The sequence below is a fragment of the Narcine bancroftii genome, chromosome 10 (assembly GCF_036971445.1).
Source record: "Narcine bancroftii isolate sNarBan1 chromosome 10, sNarBan1.hap1, whole genome shotgun sequence".
In the NCBI taxonomy this organism is placed as follows: domain Eukaryota; kingdom Metazoa; phylum Chordata; class Chondrichthyes; order Torpediniformes; family Narcinidae; genus Narcine; species Narcine bancroftii.
The window spans coordinates 108,159,551-108,180,261 of NC_091478.1; the positions used below are offsets into that span (position 1 = coordinate 108,159,551).

A 20,711-nucleotide genomic window follows, 5' to 3' on the forward strand; every position below is an offset into this window, starting at 1 on the left:
TTCCTTTTATTGTCATGTAATAATACATTAAAATGTAACAGACATGATAAACTTGGACTTTTGTCTGCTGTAAGGCAAACAAAGAGTTACCATGAGAACTGCTTAGCACCCTGAACAGTAAGAGAGAATGAGAAGTAAAAGAGAATTCGTTTGGAGACACTGAGTGTCCATGGATTCGCTCCCAGAGCTCCTGCAGCCACACAGATTCCTGTTCAATCCATTAGCAACCCCAGCTCCAAATCCAGACCTCTGATACAATTAGGAAGCCTTCAGTGCCCTTTGGGAGCCATTCTTGCCCTCAGTACCCTCTCAAATCCCAGTTCTGATATTTCGTCTCCAGTAGCCCACAGCAATGTATGAAGCAAAAAAAACCTCCCACAATATGGGTCCCTCAGCTGCTGGGCCCCTCACTGGCCCACTGCCATGGTCACCTTCCCTGTAGAGTCATCTCCCATGCTTCTCCTTCTTAACAGGTGGGGGGGAAGGGGAGCACAGGGTGGTGGTGTTATCCATCTATCTGGTGCCCTTCATTGATCCGCTGCCACCCCTCATGGTATGCTGCCCAGCACAGGTTGAGCGCAGATCTCCATGGTTACAGGATTTTTTAAAAAACAGCCAGCTCCTTTAACAGGCTGTTTAAAGCCTGTATGGAGTTGGCATCAGGTCTGGGCAGTAGGACCCTAAGACGGAGAGCTGTGTATCCGCCCCCCACTATCCAGTGGCTGCACTGCTGTTACAGCACCTCCAATATTTTTTGTTTCATATATTGATCTCATTCCACCTGCAGAGATTCACTTCCATGTTTTAACATGACTTGCCATCAAAACAAGATAGAGGGGAGTTTATATCCAGTTTGGCTACATAAAATTTTCAAATTTCCACATTGTTTTTTTCATTCCTTTATATAGGAGAAGCAAACACCAGAGGACATGTGTACAAAGTTAAGGGAGGGAAGTTTAGGGGAGACATCAGGGGTATATTTTTTACACAGAGAGATGTGGGTGCCTGGAATGCCTTGCCAGGAACAGTGGTGGAGGCTGAAACATTGGGATCATTTAAGAGACTCTTAGACATTGGATGAAAGAAAAATAGAGGATTATGGGGTGGGGTTTTTTAGTACTTTTGTTTAGCAAGGGACATATGGGTCGGCACAACATTGAGGGCCAAAGGTCCTGAACTGTGCTCTATTGCTTTATGTTCTATGTAGTGGAGGTCACGTTCATCAAAAAATTAAATCTTTGAATTCAGAATAATAATCTTGAGGAAGAGATTAATTTCCATCCTTCTGTAATACTGTATATAAATATCTGACACCTATGGGGATTGGTAGATACCAGGTAAGTGAAAATTCTGGTTGTTTGAAATGATGTGTTGATAATGCTGATATCAACGAGGCGCACCAATTTTAAACTTCTGTATTTTTTACCTATTTACTTTCTGCGATTTTTTGCTGGTTGCTTGATTCCAGATAACAAGGGTTTTATTGACATATTTCCATACAACATAAGAGGCCATTTCAGTTCCTCCCTCCCAGTTCACAAAACAATCATATTTGACATTGATTTTCCTTATTAACTTATTTTCACCATATTCCATTAACGTCCCTGTGATTCTGCTATGCAGGTGCACACTCTAACCATCTTTCATGGCCAATTAATCTTCCAACTTGGGATGTGGGAGAAAACTGGAGCATCCAGGGGAAACCTACATGAGGTGGGAAATTCCACACACTTGAGTTCAGCATTTAACAATTAGTAGGGAGATAGTAGATATTAGTAATAAGCACAGGGTAGTGATTGTGGGGGATTTTAATTTTCCAAATATTGATTGGGAAACCCATTCCGTGAAAGGGCTGGATGGATTGGAGTTTGTAAAATGTGTGCAGGATAGCTTTTTACATCAATACGTGGAGAGGGAGCTGTGTTGGATTTACTGTTGGGGAATGAGATGGGTCAGGTGACAGAGGTATGTGTGGGGGAGCACTTCGGGTCCAGTGATCATGGTGCCATTAGCTTCAAGGTAATTATGGAAAAGGATAGGTCTGGGCCTAGAGTTGAGGTTTTTGAGTGGGGTAAAGCTAGGTTTGAGGAAATGTAAAAGGATTTACAAGGGGTGGATTGGGACAATTTGTTTTCTGGGAGGGATGTAATAGAGAAATGGACGTCTTAAAGGAGAGATTTTAAGAGTATAAAATCTTAATAAACCTGTTAGGTTGAAAGGTAAGGTCAAAAGTTTCAGAGAGCCATGGTTCTAAAGGGATATTGGAAACTTGGTTCGAAAAAAGAGGGAGTACTACAATAAATATAAGAAACAGGGAAAATTGAATGTAAAAAGAATCTTAAGAAAGAAATTAGAAAAGCTAAAGGAAGGTATGAGGTGGCTATAGCAAGCATGGTGAAAATAAATCCAAAGGGTTTCTACAAATATGTAAATAGCAAAAGGAAAGTGAGAGATAAAATTGGTCCAATAGAGAATCAGAAAGGACAAATGTGTGTGGAGCCAAAAGAGATGGGGGAGGTCTTGAACAATTTATTTTCCTCAGTATTTACTGAGGAGAAGGATATTGAACTGTGCAGGGTAAAGGAAGCAAAGGAGGTATATATGGAGACTATAGTGTTTAAGAAGGAGGTAGTACTGGAGCTTTTGAAACATATAAAGGTGGATAAATCTCCAGGTCCTGACAGGATTTTCCCCAGGACCTTGAGAGAAGTTAGTGAGGAAATAGCGGAGGCTCTGGCAGTGATTTTTCAAATGTCATTAGAGACGGATATAGTGCCCGAGGATTGGCGTGTTGCGCATGTGGTTCCTTTGTTTAAAAAGGGTTCGAGGAGCAAGCCTAGCAATTATCGGCCTGTAAGTTTGACGTCTGTGGTAGGTAAATTCATGGAAAGCTTTCTTAGAGATAGTATATATAAGTATATGGAGGGACAGGGTCTGATCAGGGACACTCAACACGGATTTGTGCGTGGAAGGTCGTGTTTGACCAATCTTATTGAATTTTTTTGAAGAGGTGACTAGGAATGTTGATGAGGGTAGAGCAGTGGATGTTGACTATGTGGACTTCAGAAAGGCCTTTGATAAGGTTCCGCATGGGAGGTTAGTTAGGAAGGCAAAGTCCTTGGGTATTAATGTGGAGATAGTCAAATTGATTCAACAGTGACTGGAAGGAAGGTGCCAGAGAGTAGTAGTAGATAATTGTTTGTCAGGATGGAGGCCGGTTACAAGTGGTGTACCTCAGGGTTCGATATGGGGACCATTGCTGTTTGTCATATATATTAATTATCTGGTGGATGGGGTGGTAAAATGTATTAGTAAATATGCAGATGATACTAAAATAGGGGGAATTGTGGAAGATGAAGAGGGTTTTCAAAGATTGCAGAGGGATTTAAACTGCTTAGAGGAGTGAGCAGAAAGATGGCAGATGGAGTTTAATGCTGATAAGTGTGAGGTGCTTCATTTTGGAAAGAATAATCAAAGCAAGACCTATGTGGTAAATGGGAGGGCGTTGAAGAATGCAGTGGAGCAGAAAGATCTAGGAATAATGGTGCATTGTTCCCTGAAGGTAGGAGCGCATGTGGATAGGGTGGTGAAGAAGGCCTTTCGTATGCTTGCCTATATAAATCAGTGCATAGAATATAGGAGTTGGGAAGTAATGATGAAACTGTACAAGGCACTGGTGAGGCCAAATTTAGAGCACTGTGTGCAGTTCTAGTCACCGATTTATAGGAAGGATATTAACAAGATAGAGAGAGTGCAGAGAAAATTTACAAAAATGTTGCCTGGGTTTCAGCATCTGGAATACAAGGAAAGATTGAGCAAATTAGGTCTTTATTCCTTGGAACATAGAAGACTGAGAGGGGATTTGATAGAGGTGTTTAAGATAATGAGAGGGGTAGATAGAGTTGATGTGGAAAGGTTTGTCCCATTAAGAGTAGGGGAGATGGATACAAGAGGTCATGGGTTGAGAGTTGACGGTTGCAAAGGTTTAGGAGTAACATGAGGGGGAACTTCTTTACTCAGAGAGTGGTGACTGTGTGGAATGGGCTTCTGGGAAAGGTGGTGGAGGAGGGGGATGGAGGGATATGGGCAGGGTGCTGGTAGGTGGGATTAGAGGAGGGGACTTGGATCAGTGTGGACTAGAGGGGCCAAATTGGCCTGAATTCTGCTGCACATTAATTATATGTAAAACATATCAAGAATATTATTTTAAATTGCAAAGGTTAATTTAGCACTAATATTAGGCAATTTTGAATCTTTTCCAATGGCATTATTAAGATCCTCAACTGTAAGAGGCATATGATCTTTCAATCAACCACTTCAACACATTTGAGCTATGGCCATTTATCAAGGTTCCCACTTGCAACAGCAGGTGATAAATTCAACAATCAGGAAAGAACAAATCTCAATCAAAACAAAATGGTTCACATGGTAGATGAGCCTACCTACATTTTTTTCATATTTACACATTACGTGTGAGGAATGAAGTATAAAATACAAAAGTAAAATAATCTAAAATGAATGATTATCTGAAGGTGTACTGGAGCAAATGAAGCGATAAGATGCACTATAACTGAGCATCTTTTAGACATACAACAAAGTATGTCACCCAAATACCCCAATTAACCTACACCCCTCGTACATTTTGAAGAGTGGGAGGAAACCAGAGCCCCCAGAAAAAACCTACGCAAACACAGGGAGGCCTACAAACACCTTTGGGATTCGAACCCTGGTCCAGTCCCGATCACTGGTGCTAACTGCTATGTCAACCAAGCTTTCCTTTGGTTTCAAAGTTAGATAAATTGTAAAGTTTCAAATTTATAGGTTGCATGTGGTAGCCAAAGGAATTCATTATGAAACACCTCTATTTAATTTACCTTCAATTTAATTTAATTTAACCCAAATGGGGAAATGTAGTACATTAATCAATGTTATAAATAATAGCCAAAAATCTGTGGTCAGGAATATTTTCTTTACAGTTTGCTTTAATTTTAAAGAAGTACTTTGACAGAGACATACCTGTACGTACATCTTCTGAGAACATTGCACCACTTCGTGGTACCAGGAAAACAAATCTTCTAAAGATTCAGTTGCAATATCCAGGGGTGGTGCATCTATGGGCACTTTAGGTTGAATCGTGAACACGAATGCCATCTCATGCATCCCATTTGCCTGCTTAACTGTTTTCAAATTAAATATAATTTCAACATCCAATGTAATTTTGCAAGTGTGAACTCCAACACACTAGAACAAGCAAAATCAAGACAATCTACATAATCATGGTGGCAGATCATACATACCCACAGAACAGTTAGCAAGTTCTACAATTCCTCTGCAAAATACTCCAAGGGGATTATCTTCTGATATCTGAACAATGAAGTGGAATAAAATAAGGAAAGTGAAAAGATCTGAAAACCACATCAGTTCATTTGAGACCATTATTGGTTTAGACATCGTAAGCATTTATGGCAACAACTGCAATAATGGAAACATAACTGAAAGAAAAATCAATTCATAGGTCTGTATTGATACATTTAAATAGAACAGTGAGTTAAATACATTAAGGTCCAAGTATTCAGGGTCATAAAAAGATAAACCAACAGTCAAACCAAACATACCTGGCTGCTAACGTCTTCCTGAATTACATCTGCTATTTCTTCCACGTAGTTGGCTGGAAAGTATTTTTGCATTTGTTCACCATAGTCTCCCTTCCACCTAAATGTACAACGTACAGAAGATTATGGAATTCTACATTGTGGACACAAGAGCAATATTGTGGATGAGATGAGAGGAAGAGATGCAATTATTCTGTAAACAACTCTTCTGAGCTGATGAGTTACAGTGGATTATGTTACTAGACTGTGGTATCACTCTTCATAAGTCAGGGGATGGAGTTCAGGAGTCGAGAGGTCATGTTGCAACTCTACAAATCTCTGGTGAGACCACACTTGGAGAATTGTGTTCAGTTCTGGTCACCTCATTACAGGAAGGATGTGGAAGCTGTGGAGAGGGAGCAGTGGAGATTGACCAGGTTGCTGCCTGGATTGGAAAATAAGTCTTATGAGGCAAGGTTAACAGAGCTAGTGCTTTTCTCTCTGGAGCGAAGGATGAGAGGTGACTTAAGAGAGATCCTCAAGATTCTGAGAGGCATAGATAAGGTGAACAGACAGCATCTTTTTCCCCAGGTCAGGAATAGCAAACACCAGAGGAAACTGGGGGATGAAAGTTTAGGGAGATAACAGGATGAAGTATTTTGCACAGACAATTGAGGGTGCCTGGGGCATTTAAAAGACTCTTAGGCAGGCACATATGGAGGAAAAAAAAATAGGTTATGCAGTTGGGAAGGTTTACTGATTTTTATGCTTTGGAATAAATAGGTTGGCACAACATCTAGAGCCAAAGGGCTTGTACTATGCAGTAGTGTTCTATGTTCTTGATTTTGGACTTTAGTCTCTAGAATTGAACTTGAATGCACAACCTTTGATGCTGAACTAACCGAGCCATACATGTGATCCCACTCTCCCCTCAGTTTGCATGAAAGATGCTTTGTTCATGAGCGAGAAGCCTGACTTTTACGGAAACAGTAAAAATCCTGATATTGGTTCTTTAACTTGGTTAGCTGCGTAAAACTAAAATGTCCTTTGAAGCATGAAATGTAATACTCCATATTCACTGAGACACTGCAAAGGACTGACACATTCCATTCAATCCTTGTCTTAGTTTGTCAGCTGTGGCTCAGTCTTGAAGGTTGAAGGTTCAAATCCCATTCTAGGGTGCTTGGTTGCAACACTAAGAGATGGCATGATTTGCCTCAGAATGAGCAACTGCAGCTCTCTCTCTACTCTCTTGGTTGGATATAAAAGAGCCAATGGCACTACTTCGAAGAAAGGCAGGGTGTTATGCAGGGAAAATATCTATTCTTTCCCCAGCATTATTGGTATAAAATTTTTATCTGTTTGTTGTGCACAACTTTCCTCCTCTCAGCAATTTATTATTTTCAAAGAGGTCATGGACAATCCCAGGTAGTCATACAAAAGCCAAATACTAGTTACAAACTATTCCTGGATTAACAGAAAGCATTTTAAGGGTGGTTTTCTAAGAATAATGTGTAGCACAAAGAACAAAGCAGCACTAATTGTGACTTAAAGAATTCCCAGGCTTCTTCTAAATTGCAGTGTGGGAGCATTTCATGTGAAGAGGTGGCCAGACCTCTAAACCACAAACGGATCAGGGGAAGGGGATAACATAGCACCTATTGTAAACTCAGATGATGCTTTAAAATGCCTTTGAATGTCCCTGTCGATGTGGGGGCATAAAAATGAAAATGGGAGAAATGGAGAGGTTCTATTGAAGACTAGACTTAATTTGAAGAGTGCCAATTCTACTTGAAATGTTTAGAAAACACACACAGGGACAAAGTTCGACATTGTGGGACAAGAATTTTAAATTTAATTTAGATATACAGTATGGTAACAGGCCTTTCCAGTCTATGTGTCTGCTGTCCAATTACACACAATTCACCAACAACCTTGTACATTTTGAAGGGCGAGAGGAAACCAGAGCACCCAGAGGAAAGCCATGCAGACACAGGAAGAACGTACAAACTCCTTATAGACAGTGCCAGATTCAACCCCGGCTCTCTGGTGCTGTAATCGTGACACCTATAATAGGATGTAATACCCGACCGCTGGAGAGGATAGACAAGCAAGAGAATAAGGATTGAAATGTTGAAAGAATATGGCAGAAAACTTCACCAATTCTGGCTATTCAATATTTTTGAGAGCAATATTGTCGAGGTGGAATGGGGTGGATGGGCTTCAGAAAATATTTAAAGAACAGCGCGTGAGGAAATCAGGGCCAGGTTCTAAGACTACCTCAATTAGTAGTGCTGGAAAACGTGCAAACATCTCATATAGATCTCGATCTCTGTCTCTCTCTTTCTATGTTCTGCCAGAGCACTTTATTTCTGACTTCTTCGTAATTCACTGATAACTAACTACACATGCATCTTATACTGTTCTTGTCTTCCTAATAATTGCTGATTTTCAACACTCAAATGCAGAGAAAAACTGTGACAGATGATTGATTTATCTACCAGCTGAAGAACAAGAATCCCTACCATCCTTGATCATTTTTTTTGACGTTGAGGATGATGGCACCTCTTGGAAAAGTCAGTTCATCTTGTTGTTGACTTTTATATTGGTACAGAGCTTTTACTGAACCCTGTGGATTGAGAAACAAATGGGTAAAACTTCAAAGAAATTGGGTTAAGGTGAAGAGGACTTGTATTTAGTGAACACATAGTAGTAGAATATAAACCAATAGTTTTATAACTCTTTGAGCTTCCTCCTCCAATCGGGTCTATTTCATTAGTATGACAGAGACATTGGCATGCAGCAAGACATTTACCACATCACCAACATGTAAAGATAATTTGGTATTAACATAAAAAGGTGAAGGCATCCCGATCATGTTGGAGGTTTGGATTTGGAGCTTGGGTTGCCAGTGAATTGAGCAGGAATCTGCGGTTGCAAAGGCTGTGGGAGCATTGGGGACAAATCCATGGACACTTAGTGACTCTGAAGGGACTCACTTTGGCTTCTGTTGCTCTGTAAGGGGCACTGGGTGACACTACTAGCAACTCTTTGCCTTAAGGCAGAGACCAATTTCAGGTCATGTTACATGTTCTGCACTATTACATGTCAATAAAGGAATCATGAATCTTAAAAGGGATTCATATTCTATATTTAATTTTGAGTAAATTGCACTGCACCTTTCTCCCAAACAAATATGTACGGTACGTTTCTGATTGTCCAAAAAGCTCGGGACCAGACGTGTATCAGTTCACTGCATTTTCTGGATATCTGAAAATTGGCTTTAGGCAGCCCATTTTAAGGAGGAAAATGCTGAACTTGTATCGTCCGTCACTGATCCCTGACCCCTCCTCACCGCCATCACCAAACCTGCCCAGGAGCTCGAGGCCCCCGCTCCAATCCCAGCCCAGTAGCATCAGCAGAAAACAACAACAAAGAATAAGGGAAGGTTTTTCAAACATAAAGTTTAATTCTTACCAAAAATCGGATAAATGCACCAACATTCAGAATGGCGCTAACAGCAGCACGGCAGGTTAAAAAAAGACAACTTTTTTCAAACTTGTGACATTGTTGCTGCCAAAAAATTTTGCAGATAACTGAGAATTTCAGTAAAATAGTTTTCAGATAATTGGAAATGTACTGTCTGTGCTTTTAAATTCTCTGATGTCATCACTCTGAACAATCTCAAATTTGGCAATATGTTGGTGGATGAATATGTTTGCAGGTAGGAATTTATCCAGGATGAAATTGCTTTTAATGCTTTTCTTCTGGATCTTTAAGTAAAGTATCAAAGGTATGTTTCCACCCCCCCCCCCCACAACATTCAATGCCATTCTTCAGACACTTCAATATTGTTGATCAGCCTGAACTATAGAACATTCCAGCACAGAAAACAGACCCTTGCCCCTTCTAGTCTGTGCTGAACTATCATTCTGCCTAGTCTCACTGACCTGCACCCCACCCATAGCCCTCCCACCCATAGCCCTCCCACCCATAGCCCTCCCACCCATAGCCCTCCCACCCATAGCCCTCCCACCCATAGCCCTCCCACCCATAGCCCTCCCATCCATGTAAAAATCCATATTTTTCTTGAATGTTAAAATCAAGCCCCCATTCACTGCTTCAGCTGGCAGCTCATTCCATACCCCACATGGTCTCCCTATATTTTGCCCCCTTCACCCTTAACCCATGTTCTCTGGTTTGTATCTAACTTCAGTGTCTATACCTCTCTTAATTTCATGTACCTCTATCAAATCTCCTCTCATTCTTCTACACTGAAGCGAATAATCTGTTTAATCTTTCCCCTTAACTCAGTCCTGATATCTTGGCAACATCTTAGTAAATCTTATCTGCACTCTTTCAATCTAATGGATATCTTTCATGTAGTAAGGTGACCAAAACTCCACGCAGAACCCCATATTTGGCCTCCCTAATGTCTTCTAAAACTTTACCATAACATCCAACTCTTATGAAGGACAATATGGCAAAAAGTTCTCTTTATAGCCCTATCCACCTGTGATGCCACTTTTAGGGAATTTTGTATTATTCCCAGATCCTTCTGTTCTACCGCACTTGTCAGTGCCCAACCATTACCATATATTATGGTAATGTGTGTCCTTCCAAAATGCAACACTCACAAAAATAGGAAATTCAAAATTAAATTCTGAATGTGTTTCTAACTAGATGCAAGTCAACAAATTGGTGCAGATTTTAAATATCAAAAAATTAGGCTTGATTTTATGTGAGTTTCAGGCCTAAGTTGTAAGTCTCAGAATCTTACCTTAGAAGGTGCAAGTTCATTTGGGTCCACATAATTTATACCATAGAGACTGCCATAGTCTTTTTCCTGAAAGCAGACCAAAATCATAATTACTGGTATGTATAATGTAGAAGAATTTTATGTGCAGTTTAGAAGCTATTTTTCAAAGAATAGTAATGGTCTCATGACCAGCAATAAGGTGTTAATATTTTAATCTTAATCAAAAATTATTGTATTTTACCCTTCTTTTAAAATAGCAGAAGGGAGAAACAGGTCGAAGCACAGATCTAAGATGGAGGCTGGTCTATGAGTGTTGTAGGTATTAAACATGAGAAGAGCCATATTTAATTTTGCATGAGTCTTGAGAATTATTTATCATGCAGAGGGAAACTGCATGATGCAAAAACTCATTTAAATTTAAATATGCAGCGCAGTCACAGGCCCTTCCGGCCCACAAACCCGTGTTGCCCAAATATTCCAATTAACCTTCAATCCCTGAGTTTTTTTGGAAGGTAAGAGAAAACCTGAGCACCTGGAGGAAACCCACATAGTTATAGGGATACATCTCCATCGGGCACACAAAACTCAAAACGGTCAACCAGTTTACCTACCTCGGCTGCACCATTTCATCAGATGCAAGGATCGACAATGAGATAGACAACAGACTCGCCAAGGCAAATAGCGCCTTTGGAAGACTACACAAAAGAGTCTGGAAAAACAACCAACTGAAAAACCTCACAAAGATAAGTGTATACAGAGCCGTTGTCATACCCACACTCCTGTTCGGCTCCGAATCATGGGTCCTCTACCGGCATCACCTACGGCTCCTAGAACGCTTCCACCAGCGTTGTCTCCGCTCCATCCTCAACATTCATTGGAGCGCTTTCATCCCTAACGTCGAAGTACTAGAGATGGCAGAGGTCGACGGCATCGAGTCCACGCTGCTGAAGATCCAGCTGCGCTGGGTGGGTCACGTCTCCAGAATGGAGGACCATCGCCTTCCCAAGATCGTGTTATATGGCGAGCTCTCCACTGGCCACCGTGACAGAGATGCACCAAAGAAAAGGTACAAGGACTGCCTAAAGAAATCTCTTGGTGCCTGCCACATTGACCACCGCCAGTGGGCTGATAACGCCTCAAACCGTGCATCTTGGCGCCTCACAGTTTGGCGGGCAGCAACCTCCTTTGAAGAAGACCGCAGAGCCCACCTCACTGACAAAAGGCAAAGGAGGAAAAACCCAACACCCAACCCCAACCCACCAATTTTCCCCTGCAACCGCTGCAACCGTGTCTGCCTGTCCCGCATCAGACTTGTCAGCCACAAACGAGCCTGCAGCTGACGTGGACATTTTACCCCCTCCATAAATCTTCGTCCGCGAAGCCAAGCCAAAGATAGGGATAACATACACATTCCCGACAGAAAAAGTGCTGAATTTGAACTCGGGTCGTTGGAGTTGTAATAGCATTGTATGAATCGCTGTGCTAACTGTGCTGTCTTGATTTTTAATTTGTAATTAAAATTAATTTGTAGAACTTAAACTCTCATTCTCTGCCAACTGGAGGCAAAGGAATTTCGAATTTCCACACATTCCCATGTGTCATTTTCCATCCTAACTTGGAAATATACTCCTGATCTTTTTGTCATCACTAGGTCAGAATCATGAAACTTCCTCCCCAACAGGACTAGAGTCAATATAAGTAAATGGCCCACCAGCACCATCCCATAAATTATAAATTGATTCAGATAGGAGATCCTCATTCAAAATCCAAAACTCAGCATTCTGAGACCTTCAGTAAGTGTACTTGAGTTTTATTTTCCAAGATGTGCGTCAGTTTTCCAAAAAACACACTTTACAATTAGTGCTGCTGAGAAAAGGACAAACTGTAAGGATAAAGACAATCTGTTACTTAGAATGATTATGGACTGATGCTGAAGAGATAATTACCCTAAGGGTTAGGGAATTCATTTTCACTTTATTGCTTGGGGAAGGAAATATATCAGCAAAAGCGTGCCATAAAAGTAGAAAAGGTGCTGTTGAAATAAATAAACCACTTACCGCATTGTAACGCTCAAGTATTTTTTCTGTGACTGGGTAACGGAGTTTCATTTTTCTATACAATGGCTGTTTTCTATGGTAACTAATAAGCTCCACAAGGCTATCGAACTCTGCCGAAGTCCCCAGTATGTACTTCCCTTCTTCATAGTTAATGCGACAATGTTTAACCTTGCTCTCAGCCCTGGGACAGGACACAATTTTAGATGTTTTTGTTGCCATGGATACATTTAAACTATAATCTATTTAGGAATAATGACTTCTCTTACCTAAAGGTGATAGCATATGAATTGGGCTCATCCCGCTTTCGGACCAAAAAAGCCCCATCTCTGGGTATCCTCATAAGCATGTCCTCAGCTTCTCCTCGACTTAAATTTTTGTAGTACCATCTGGAAATGACAAACATAGAATATGTCTCCATTTTTGATCTAACTGAGCCAATACATTGAGAAATGGTCTTTTATTTCTCAGATTAGTATTGCTATATTCCAACCAACTTCATGATATGTTTTGGAACATTTCTTGATATTTCCCACCACTGTACTACAAGCAGCATGCTTTCTGCTGGAGTGGAACTAGTTGACAGACCTAACTGCTAGACCAGGAATATCTGGACTCAGAACCTGGATCGCACTAAACTTTGTCGGACAGTGCGAGTGTTCAGCGACTAAGTTCCCAGTCACTGTCAAACCAAGTTGTGCCTTCCAAGCTGTACAACTATGTCCTCTGTCATAAAGATTTATGACAAGAAAATTGAAAGAAGTTACTTTTCAGTGCATTAACAATGAAATTCACCATTGTCTTTAAGCACCTACACAACTCCAGCTGAGTGAAGAAAATGTGAAAAGTCTCGCATAAAACTCATGGCCTACATCAATACGTCAAATCCATTGAAAGGAGAGGTGAATCAATCAGTGTTGCATTCCACTTGAACATCTCAGCACTGAGTCCTGATTTACACTCAGAAACATTGCATACTCTCTATTTGCATACCTAATTCTATCTTCTGAAACATGTACACACACACAGTCAATGTTACAAAACCAGCTCTGTCCCCTCTACCTACAGATTTCTGAATGGAAAATGAACCATGGACAGACACTACCTCACTTTTTCTATTTTTTGCGTGTTTTTTTTAAATCTTGTATTTATGGAATTGTACTTTATAGTAATTTTGTACCTTGTTCTGCACCATACTGCTGCCAAAAAGCAACAAATTTCATGATGCGTTCATGTCCATAAATCTAATTTTGAGCTCCATCATAAGAAGAGATTCATGGATATTCTCAAACTTTTTAGAAAAATAAAACATTTTACTTTCCGAGAATCCCAGAACTGTGACTGCTCAACATGGAGAATATCGAATGGCACTAAAAACCTTGATTCCATGAACTAGAAGCATAATAGAAGTTGAAAATAAATGATGGACAGTGCATTGCCTGACAAACTAAACACCAGCCCAGATTGTAAACAATTTACAAAGTTTAAATGGTCAAATAAAATTAAATATTTAGGTATATTAGTGGACAGTCCCTTCAGAGTCACATAAGGCTTGATTCAAACTATTTTTTTAATTTTTACAAATGCAACAGATTCCTTTTTTTTTAGCAAATTTAGTTTTCACATAAAGAATATGTGATTCAGGAAGTTTAATGCATGATAACACAATCATTATGAATTGGACAACAATCTCATTTTTTTGTCCCAACTCAACTGATGAGATGTAATTATTCCTTTTCTAAGAGCTTGACCTAAAAGTTATAACAAGGCTACATAACTTTCTCAAAATGGCAAATCACATTCATGAAGGTTATTTGATAGCTCTAAAAAGGAAACATGTTCTTCAATTTCTGTTGATAGAAAATAAAAAAAATTATGGGCATTGAAATTAAAGACCAGTCTTAAGAATACCTATTTGCCTTAAAAACTGACACCATCCACTATCCTTAATGTGTCAGAAAACAACTGTGAAATAAACTTAGATATTTTGTTATCTTTTGGCTGCCAATATATTTAAATTGAATGCACCAATTTTCTGTTGCCATACTTACTCCTGAGATTCATGAGGATTTGGGGAGGGAACTGCTTCGGTTAAACATATTTCAAATTCGCTGCATCGTATAGGTGTATTCTGATAGTTTTGGACAAGGTCATAGACATTGGAGAAAGTTAAATTATCAGTCAGGAAATATTTTGTGCCCTCTGCATCTGTGAAGGAACTAATTCGACAGTGTTGAACTCTTCCAATCCCCCTGAATGCAGAAAATAAAGTGTGAGTTTTATTAATATTCAACATAGAAATAGTTAGTCACCTTTTATAACTGAACGTTACATTCTCTGTGTCATTTAAAGCTGCAAGTATTAAGTATTGAATGAGAGTGCAAACAGATAACCTGCTCTGATGATGTTCTGCAATTATGCCCTATTATGCCCTATATACTGGAGTAACTTGTCCTCATTCTATCTTTGGGGGCAGGATGTACACTGTTCAGCATCACCAAGTGCCCACCTGAGACCTGGAAGTCAATTAATAATAACTTATGTTGAAATTACGAGTGAGATGATGAGTGTGAGAAATAAAAGGAATTATTCACAAAAGGATGCGTTCTATACATTATGGTGTGTGCTGCCTGATGAAGAATATTTAGTTTATAAGAATTAGTGACAAGGTAGTGTTGGCTATTTTGAAAAGGTGGATAAATCTCCAGGTCCTGACAAAATATTCCCTAGGACCCTGAGAGAGGTTAGTGAACAAATAGAGGGCGCGTTGATGAAAATATTTAAAATGTCACTGGCCACGGAAGAAGTGCCAGAGGACTGGAGGGTGGCTCATGTTGTTCCGCTGTTCAAAAAAGGATCCATAAGTAGACCAGGTTATTATAGGCCTGTAAGTCTGACATTGGTGGTGGGTAAATTAATGGAAAGTGTTCTTAGATATGGTATATACAACTATTTAGAAAGATAGAGATTGATTTGAAGTAGTCAGCATGGTTTTGTAGGTGGTAGATCATTTCTAAAAAATCTTATAGAGTGTTTCGAGAAGGTTACTAAAAAGGTTGATGAGGGGAAGGTGGTGGATGTTGTCTATTTGGACTTTAGTAAGGCTTTTGACAAGGTTCCCCATGAGAGGTTAGTAAGGAAGGTGGAAGCATTAGGTATTAGTGAAAGTCATGAAATGGATTCAACAATGGTTGGATGGGAGATACCAGAGAGTAGTGGTGGAAAATTGTTTGTCGAATTGGAGGCCAGTGTCGAGTGGAATGCCTCAGGGATCAGTACTGGGTCCACTGCTGTTTGTCATATATATTAACGATCTGGATGATAGGGTGGCAAATTGCATTAGTAAATTTGCAGATGACATAAAGGTTGGCAGTGTTGTGGACAGTGAGGAAGATTTGCAAAGCTTACAGAGTGATTTAGGACAGTTAGAAGAGTGGGCTGGAAGATGGCAGATGGTGTTTAGCACTGATAAATGTGAGGTGCTACATTTTGGTCGGACTATTCAAAATAGGACATATACGTTAAATGGTGGACAACTGAGGAGTGCAGTGGAACAAAGGGATTTAGGAGTCATGGTACATAATTCTCTGAAAGTTGAATCACACATGGAGAGGGTAGTGAAGAAGGCATTTGGTACTTAGGCTTTCATAAATCAGAGTATTGAATACAAGAGTTGGGATGTTATGTTGAAATTGTATAAGGCATTGGTAATGCCAAAATTTTGGAATACTGTGTGCAGTCTTGGTCACCAAATTACAGGAGGGATATAACCAGTATAGAGAGAGTGCAGAGATTTATGAGAATGTTGCCGGGGTTTCAGGGTTTGAGTTACATGAAACAGTTGAACAGGCTGGGACTTTATTCTTTGGAGTGTTGAAGGTTGAGGGATGATTTGATAGAGGAATTCAAAATTATAAGGGGGACAGACAGAGGCAGTGTGGACAGGCTTTTTCCATTGAGAGTGAGGGAGATTCAAACAAGAGGGCATGGATTGAGAGTAAAAGGGGAAAAGTTTAAGGGAAACGTAAGGGGAAATTTCTTCACGCAGAGGGTTGTGGGGGTATGGAATGAACTTCTGGCAATGGTGGTAGAAGCGAGATCCATGTTAATATTCAAGGATAGGTTGGATAGGTATATGGACAGGAGAGGTGTGGAGAGTTATGGGCCAAATGCGGGTCAGTAGAGATGATTTTGGCACAGACTAGTTGGTTATAGTTGGTTCCACTTTCCATCCCTTAGGCAATCATCAGCCAGACTTCTCTACAACTCCCAAGAGGGTCATTTCCTTCTTCAAGACAATGTATTCCAAAGCTCCATAACTCTTGGAGTGGAAAAAAAATCTTCTCATCTCTTCTCAAACTTTTCAATGGATGCACGTGGTCTCTTCTTCCATGAAGACTGACACAAAGCATCTGTTTTATTCCTCTATTAACTATTAATATTTCCCCAGCCTCATTCTTCTCAAAGCTTAGGTAAGATTAATAAATTCACTGATAATATTATCTTATCCATACACTTGTTATGCAAAATATATCTCACAGTTAAGTCAGGTTCTTTGATTATACAGGTATACCCCGCTTTACGAATACTTGAGTTCTCTACTCATTCTACACCCATGACTGTGTGGCCAGGCACCATTCCAGTGCCATCGACAAGTTGGCCGAAGGCACCACAGTTGTCGGCAGAATCACAAACTGCAATGAGGAAGCGAACAGGAGGGAGACAGATCAGCTCATTGAATGGTGTCACGCCAACAACCTTGGGCTAAGCATCAGCAAAACCAAGGAGATGATTGGAGACTTCAGGAGGGAGTCAGGGGAACGCAACCCAGTCCTCATCGAGGGCTCAGTAGTGGAGAGGGTCAAGAACCTCAAGTTCCTGTGTGGCCACATCTCTGAGGACCTGTCTTGGAGCCTCCATGTTGATGCAATCATAAAGAAGGGTCGCCAGTGGCTATATTTTGTGAAGTGTCTGAGGAGAATCGGTATGACACCGAGGACTCTTGTAAACCTCTACAGGTGTACCATAAAGATTATACTAGCTGGTTGCATCACTGCCTGGTATGAAGGTGCCAAATCTCAGAACAAGAATAAACTCCAGGGGGTTGTGAACTCATCCTCACAGGCACCAGACTTCACTCCATCGAGGACATCTACGTGAGGCAGAGTCTCAATAAAGCAGCCTCTCTCCTCAAAGACCATGCCAGGCCATGCCCTCTTCACTCTGCTACCTACCATCAAGGAAAATGTACAGGAGCCTGACTGAAGACGAGCACCCAGCAGCAAAAGGACAGCTACTTCCCCACTGCCATCAGATTCCTGAATGATCAATGAACCAAAGGCACTGTCTCAATTATTTTAATTTTTTTTTAGATTATTGTTTTAAGATGGTTCATAACATGAATATTTGCATTGATACTGCTGCAACACACTGAATTTCCGATTCTGAATTACAAAACTTCACTTTTACAAAAGGATTTGAATGGGTTTTTACTTTTACGAAAATAGTCTCCAAAAGTAGTGAACGGGTCTTTGCTTTATGCCATTTCAGCTGACAAAAGGTTTCATGGGAACACTCTAGTTTCGTAAAGCGAGGATTTACCCTTGTATGTTTTTGGCTGTTCAGGGAATAAGAATACTAATTACATGCCACAATCAACAGAAAAAGGCTTGAAATTGCATTGGTAAACGATTTAAACGTGCTGTGCTGACTGATGCCACTTTTAAAAATCATCAGTATTTATCATGCTCTTGAGAATTGCATCCAGATATTTTATTATTTTGAGGGTTCCTAATGAATACCAAAGTACAGTAATTATAATTATTGGACCTTCTAAAAGTTACTCACCATCTTGTGGCAGCAATTCAATCCTTTCCCAAGGAAAAGTGAAATGCTCGAATTTACCTTTTATTAGATTCCCCCTTTTTTTTTTACCTTTTATCAAAATAATTCTGCAGAAACAGCAACATTGACGAGAAATAATTTTGACTGAGAAATCTTTGACATCTAAGGTTTAATTAAAGAGAACAATACCAAAATGACAAAGTGAAGTCTCCAGGAAATGTATCGCTTTCGCGAACCAGAAAAGTCCCATCTCGTCCTGTAGTTTCAGCACAGAACTCCTGAAGCAACTTCTCCGCCCTCTGCCTGCCATCCTTGCCCATTTTCCCATGAAACCATTTTTCATTAAAGTGGTGATTCATATTATCAACTTTCTAAACAGAAAAAAATCATCAGTTAATCTTACAGATAATGATTAAAGAATCACAGTGGAGATTTCACTAGCTAAGGTGCATTGGGACGATTCCTGTTTATTAGCATTCACTAAAGAAAACCATGTGGCAGATGAATTCAGAGAAGATGGTCAGCAAAATTCTGGAACATATTAGCATTAAGAAGGAGGAGGTATTAGGTTTCTTAGTGGAGTTAAAGGTGGATATAACCCCAGATGTATCCCAGATTACTTTCAGTGGTGAGGAAAGGACATTTATAGCTTCGCTTGCAACAGGTGAAGTGTCAGATCTGCAGGTACGGCATATATATTCAGGAAGGGCAACAGGATTAGGCATGATAACTTTACACCTCCAAGTCAAACAACAGTGACAGGGAAGGTATTGGAAAAATTCCTGAGGGACATGATGAATCCAACTTGGAAAGGCAAGAATTATTCCAAGATAGTCAGCATGGCTTTGTTTGAGGGAGATCCGATCTGATCATTTGATTAAATGTTTTGAAGAAGAAACAAAGGTCAGTTCAATTCACATGGTCAACCCGCACCTTGGTAAGGCCTTTGACAAGGGTCCATGTCGGAGAGTCGAATCCATGAAATCCAGGGCAAATTAGATCCAAAATTGACAGTAAGAGAAGAAGGAGGATGGTGGTAGAGGAACCACTAGTGATGTACATCTTTGCTGGAAGCTCAACTGTTTGTCATACATGTTAATGATTTGGATCTATGGAGGTATGTTCAGTATCAAGGGTGGTAGATGTTATCTATGGACTCTGACAAGGTACCACATAAGACCTCAGTCTGGAAGGATGGAAAACATAAGATCCAGGATGAGCTAACCAACTGGATACAAAATTGATGGTGGCAGGAAGCAGAGAGTGGATAGTGGAGTTTTATTTTCATAATGGAACCTGTGTCCATATGTGATTTGGATGAGAATGTAGCTGGCATGATTTGAAAAAAATAATACAATGCATCAAAATTGGTGGTTTAGTGGACAGTGGAGAAGATTGTCTCAGGTTACACCTGGAAAATGGACAAAGGAACAAGAGGAAGAATTCAACTCAGAAAAGTGCAAAGTGATGCAGTTTGCAAAGGTAAATTGGAGCTTGACATAAACAGTGTAAGGCAGGGCTCCAGGGAATGTTATTGAACTGAGGTACTAGAGGGGCATGCACATAGTTAACTGAAAGTGTCATGTAGACAGGGAGTTGAAGGAGGCATGTTGCATATTTAAGGAAGTAAAACACAAAAGTCTTTAGACACCCTGTTTGAAGTAAAAACATATTGCTGAAGAATATCAGCAGGTCAAAATAGTGTACTTTGTGTAGCAAAGATAGATACATAAACGACATTTTGGGCTTGAACCCTTCATAAAGGTATGGAAAAATGTCGGCAGGCATCCAGACAGAAAAAGGTAAGGGAGGGGGGAGGTGAGGGGAAATGAGTGTGATCCCAAAGGCAGGAGGGAGGGCACAGCAGCAAGCAGGGGAGGAGGGATGGCTAGATGAATAGAGGGGGAAGAAGGTGGAGAGCTGATGGAAAGAAGACAGGGGGTTTACCTTCATCAGTGAATGAGTACGAGAATGGGAATACAAGAGTTGCACAATACTTGACTCAGAAAAGACTCCCGAGGGTGTTGCCTGGATGGAGAAGCTTGAGTCTATCAGGAAAGGTTGAATTAGATGGGTCTGTTTTCCCGGGAGCAAAGGATAATGATAGAGGTATGTAAATTTATGAGAGGTATAGGTGAGGAAGATAGTCATAGTATGTTTCCCATGATAGGAGTGTCAAAGTGGTATAGGTTAAGGTGAGAAGGAGGAAGTTTAAAGGGAATATGAGGGGGGGGGGGTTAAATGTTTTGTGGAATGAGTAGCTGCTATATGGAAGGAGCTGCCAGAGGTGGTCATGGAGGCAGGAACAATTATGACATTCAAGTTAAATGAATGAGAAAGACACAGAGAGTTATGGAATTTATGCAAGTAAATGGATTGGCATAGATTGCAGTGGGTCAGCACAGAAATGGGCTGAAGGGCCTCTTTCTAAACTATTCAACTCTGTGACTATTTACATGTTAG

General features: G+C 40.3%; 1 protein-coding gene across 4 annotated transcripts in view; it reads right to left on the reverse strand.

The window, feature by feature from the left end:
• The window catches only part of plcg2 (phospholipase C, gamma 2), a 141,440-nt gene that overhangs the window by 21,288 nt on the left and 99,441 nt on the right, over window positions 1-20,711 (reverse strand). For all 4 annotated transcript variants that reach the window (XR_011346032.1, XR_011346031.1, XR_011346033.1 and 1 more), the window contains 9 exons: window positions 18,438-18,619; window positions 14,456-14,656; window positions 12,674-12,793; window positions 12,408-12,588; window positions 10,372-10,437; window positions 8,117-8,220; window positions 5,616-5,712; window positions 5,298-5,364; window positions 5,017-5,177 (listed from right to left, as the gene is read on the reverse strand). Coding sequence is in view for 1 of the 4 variants with exons in the window: in XM_069902218.1 (XP_069758319.1) it covers window positions 5,017-5,177; window positions 5,298-5,364; window positions 5,616-5,712; window positions 8,117-8,220; window positions 10,372-10,437; window positions 12,408-12,588; window positions 12,674-12,793; window positions 14,456-14,656; window positions 18,438-18,619 (1,179 nt within the window). In the remaining 3 variants the exon portion in view is untranslated. The remainder of the gene's footprint in view (window positions 1-5,016; window positions 5,178-5,297; window positions 5,365-5,615; window positions 5,713-8,116; window positions 8,221-10,371; window positions 10,438-12,407; window positions 12,589-12,673; window positions 12,794-14,455; window positions 14,657-18,437; window positions 18,620-20,711) is intronic.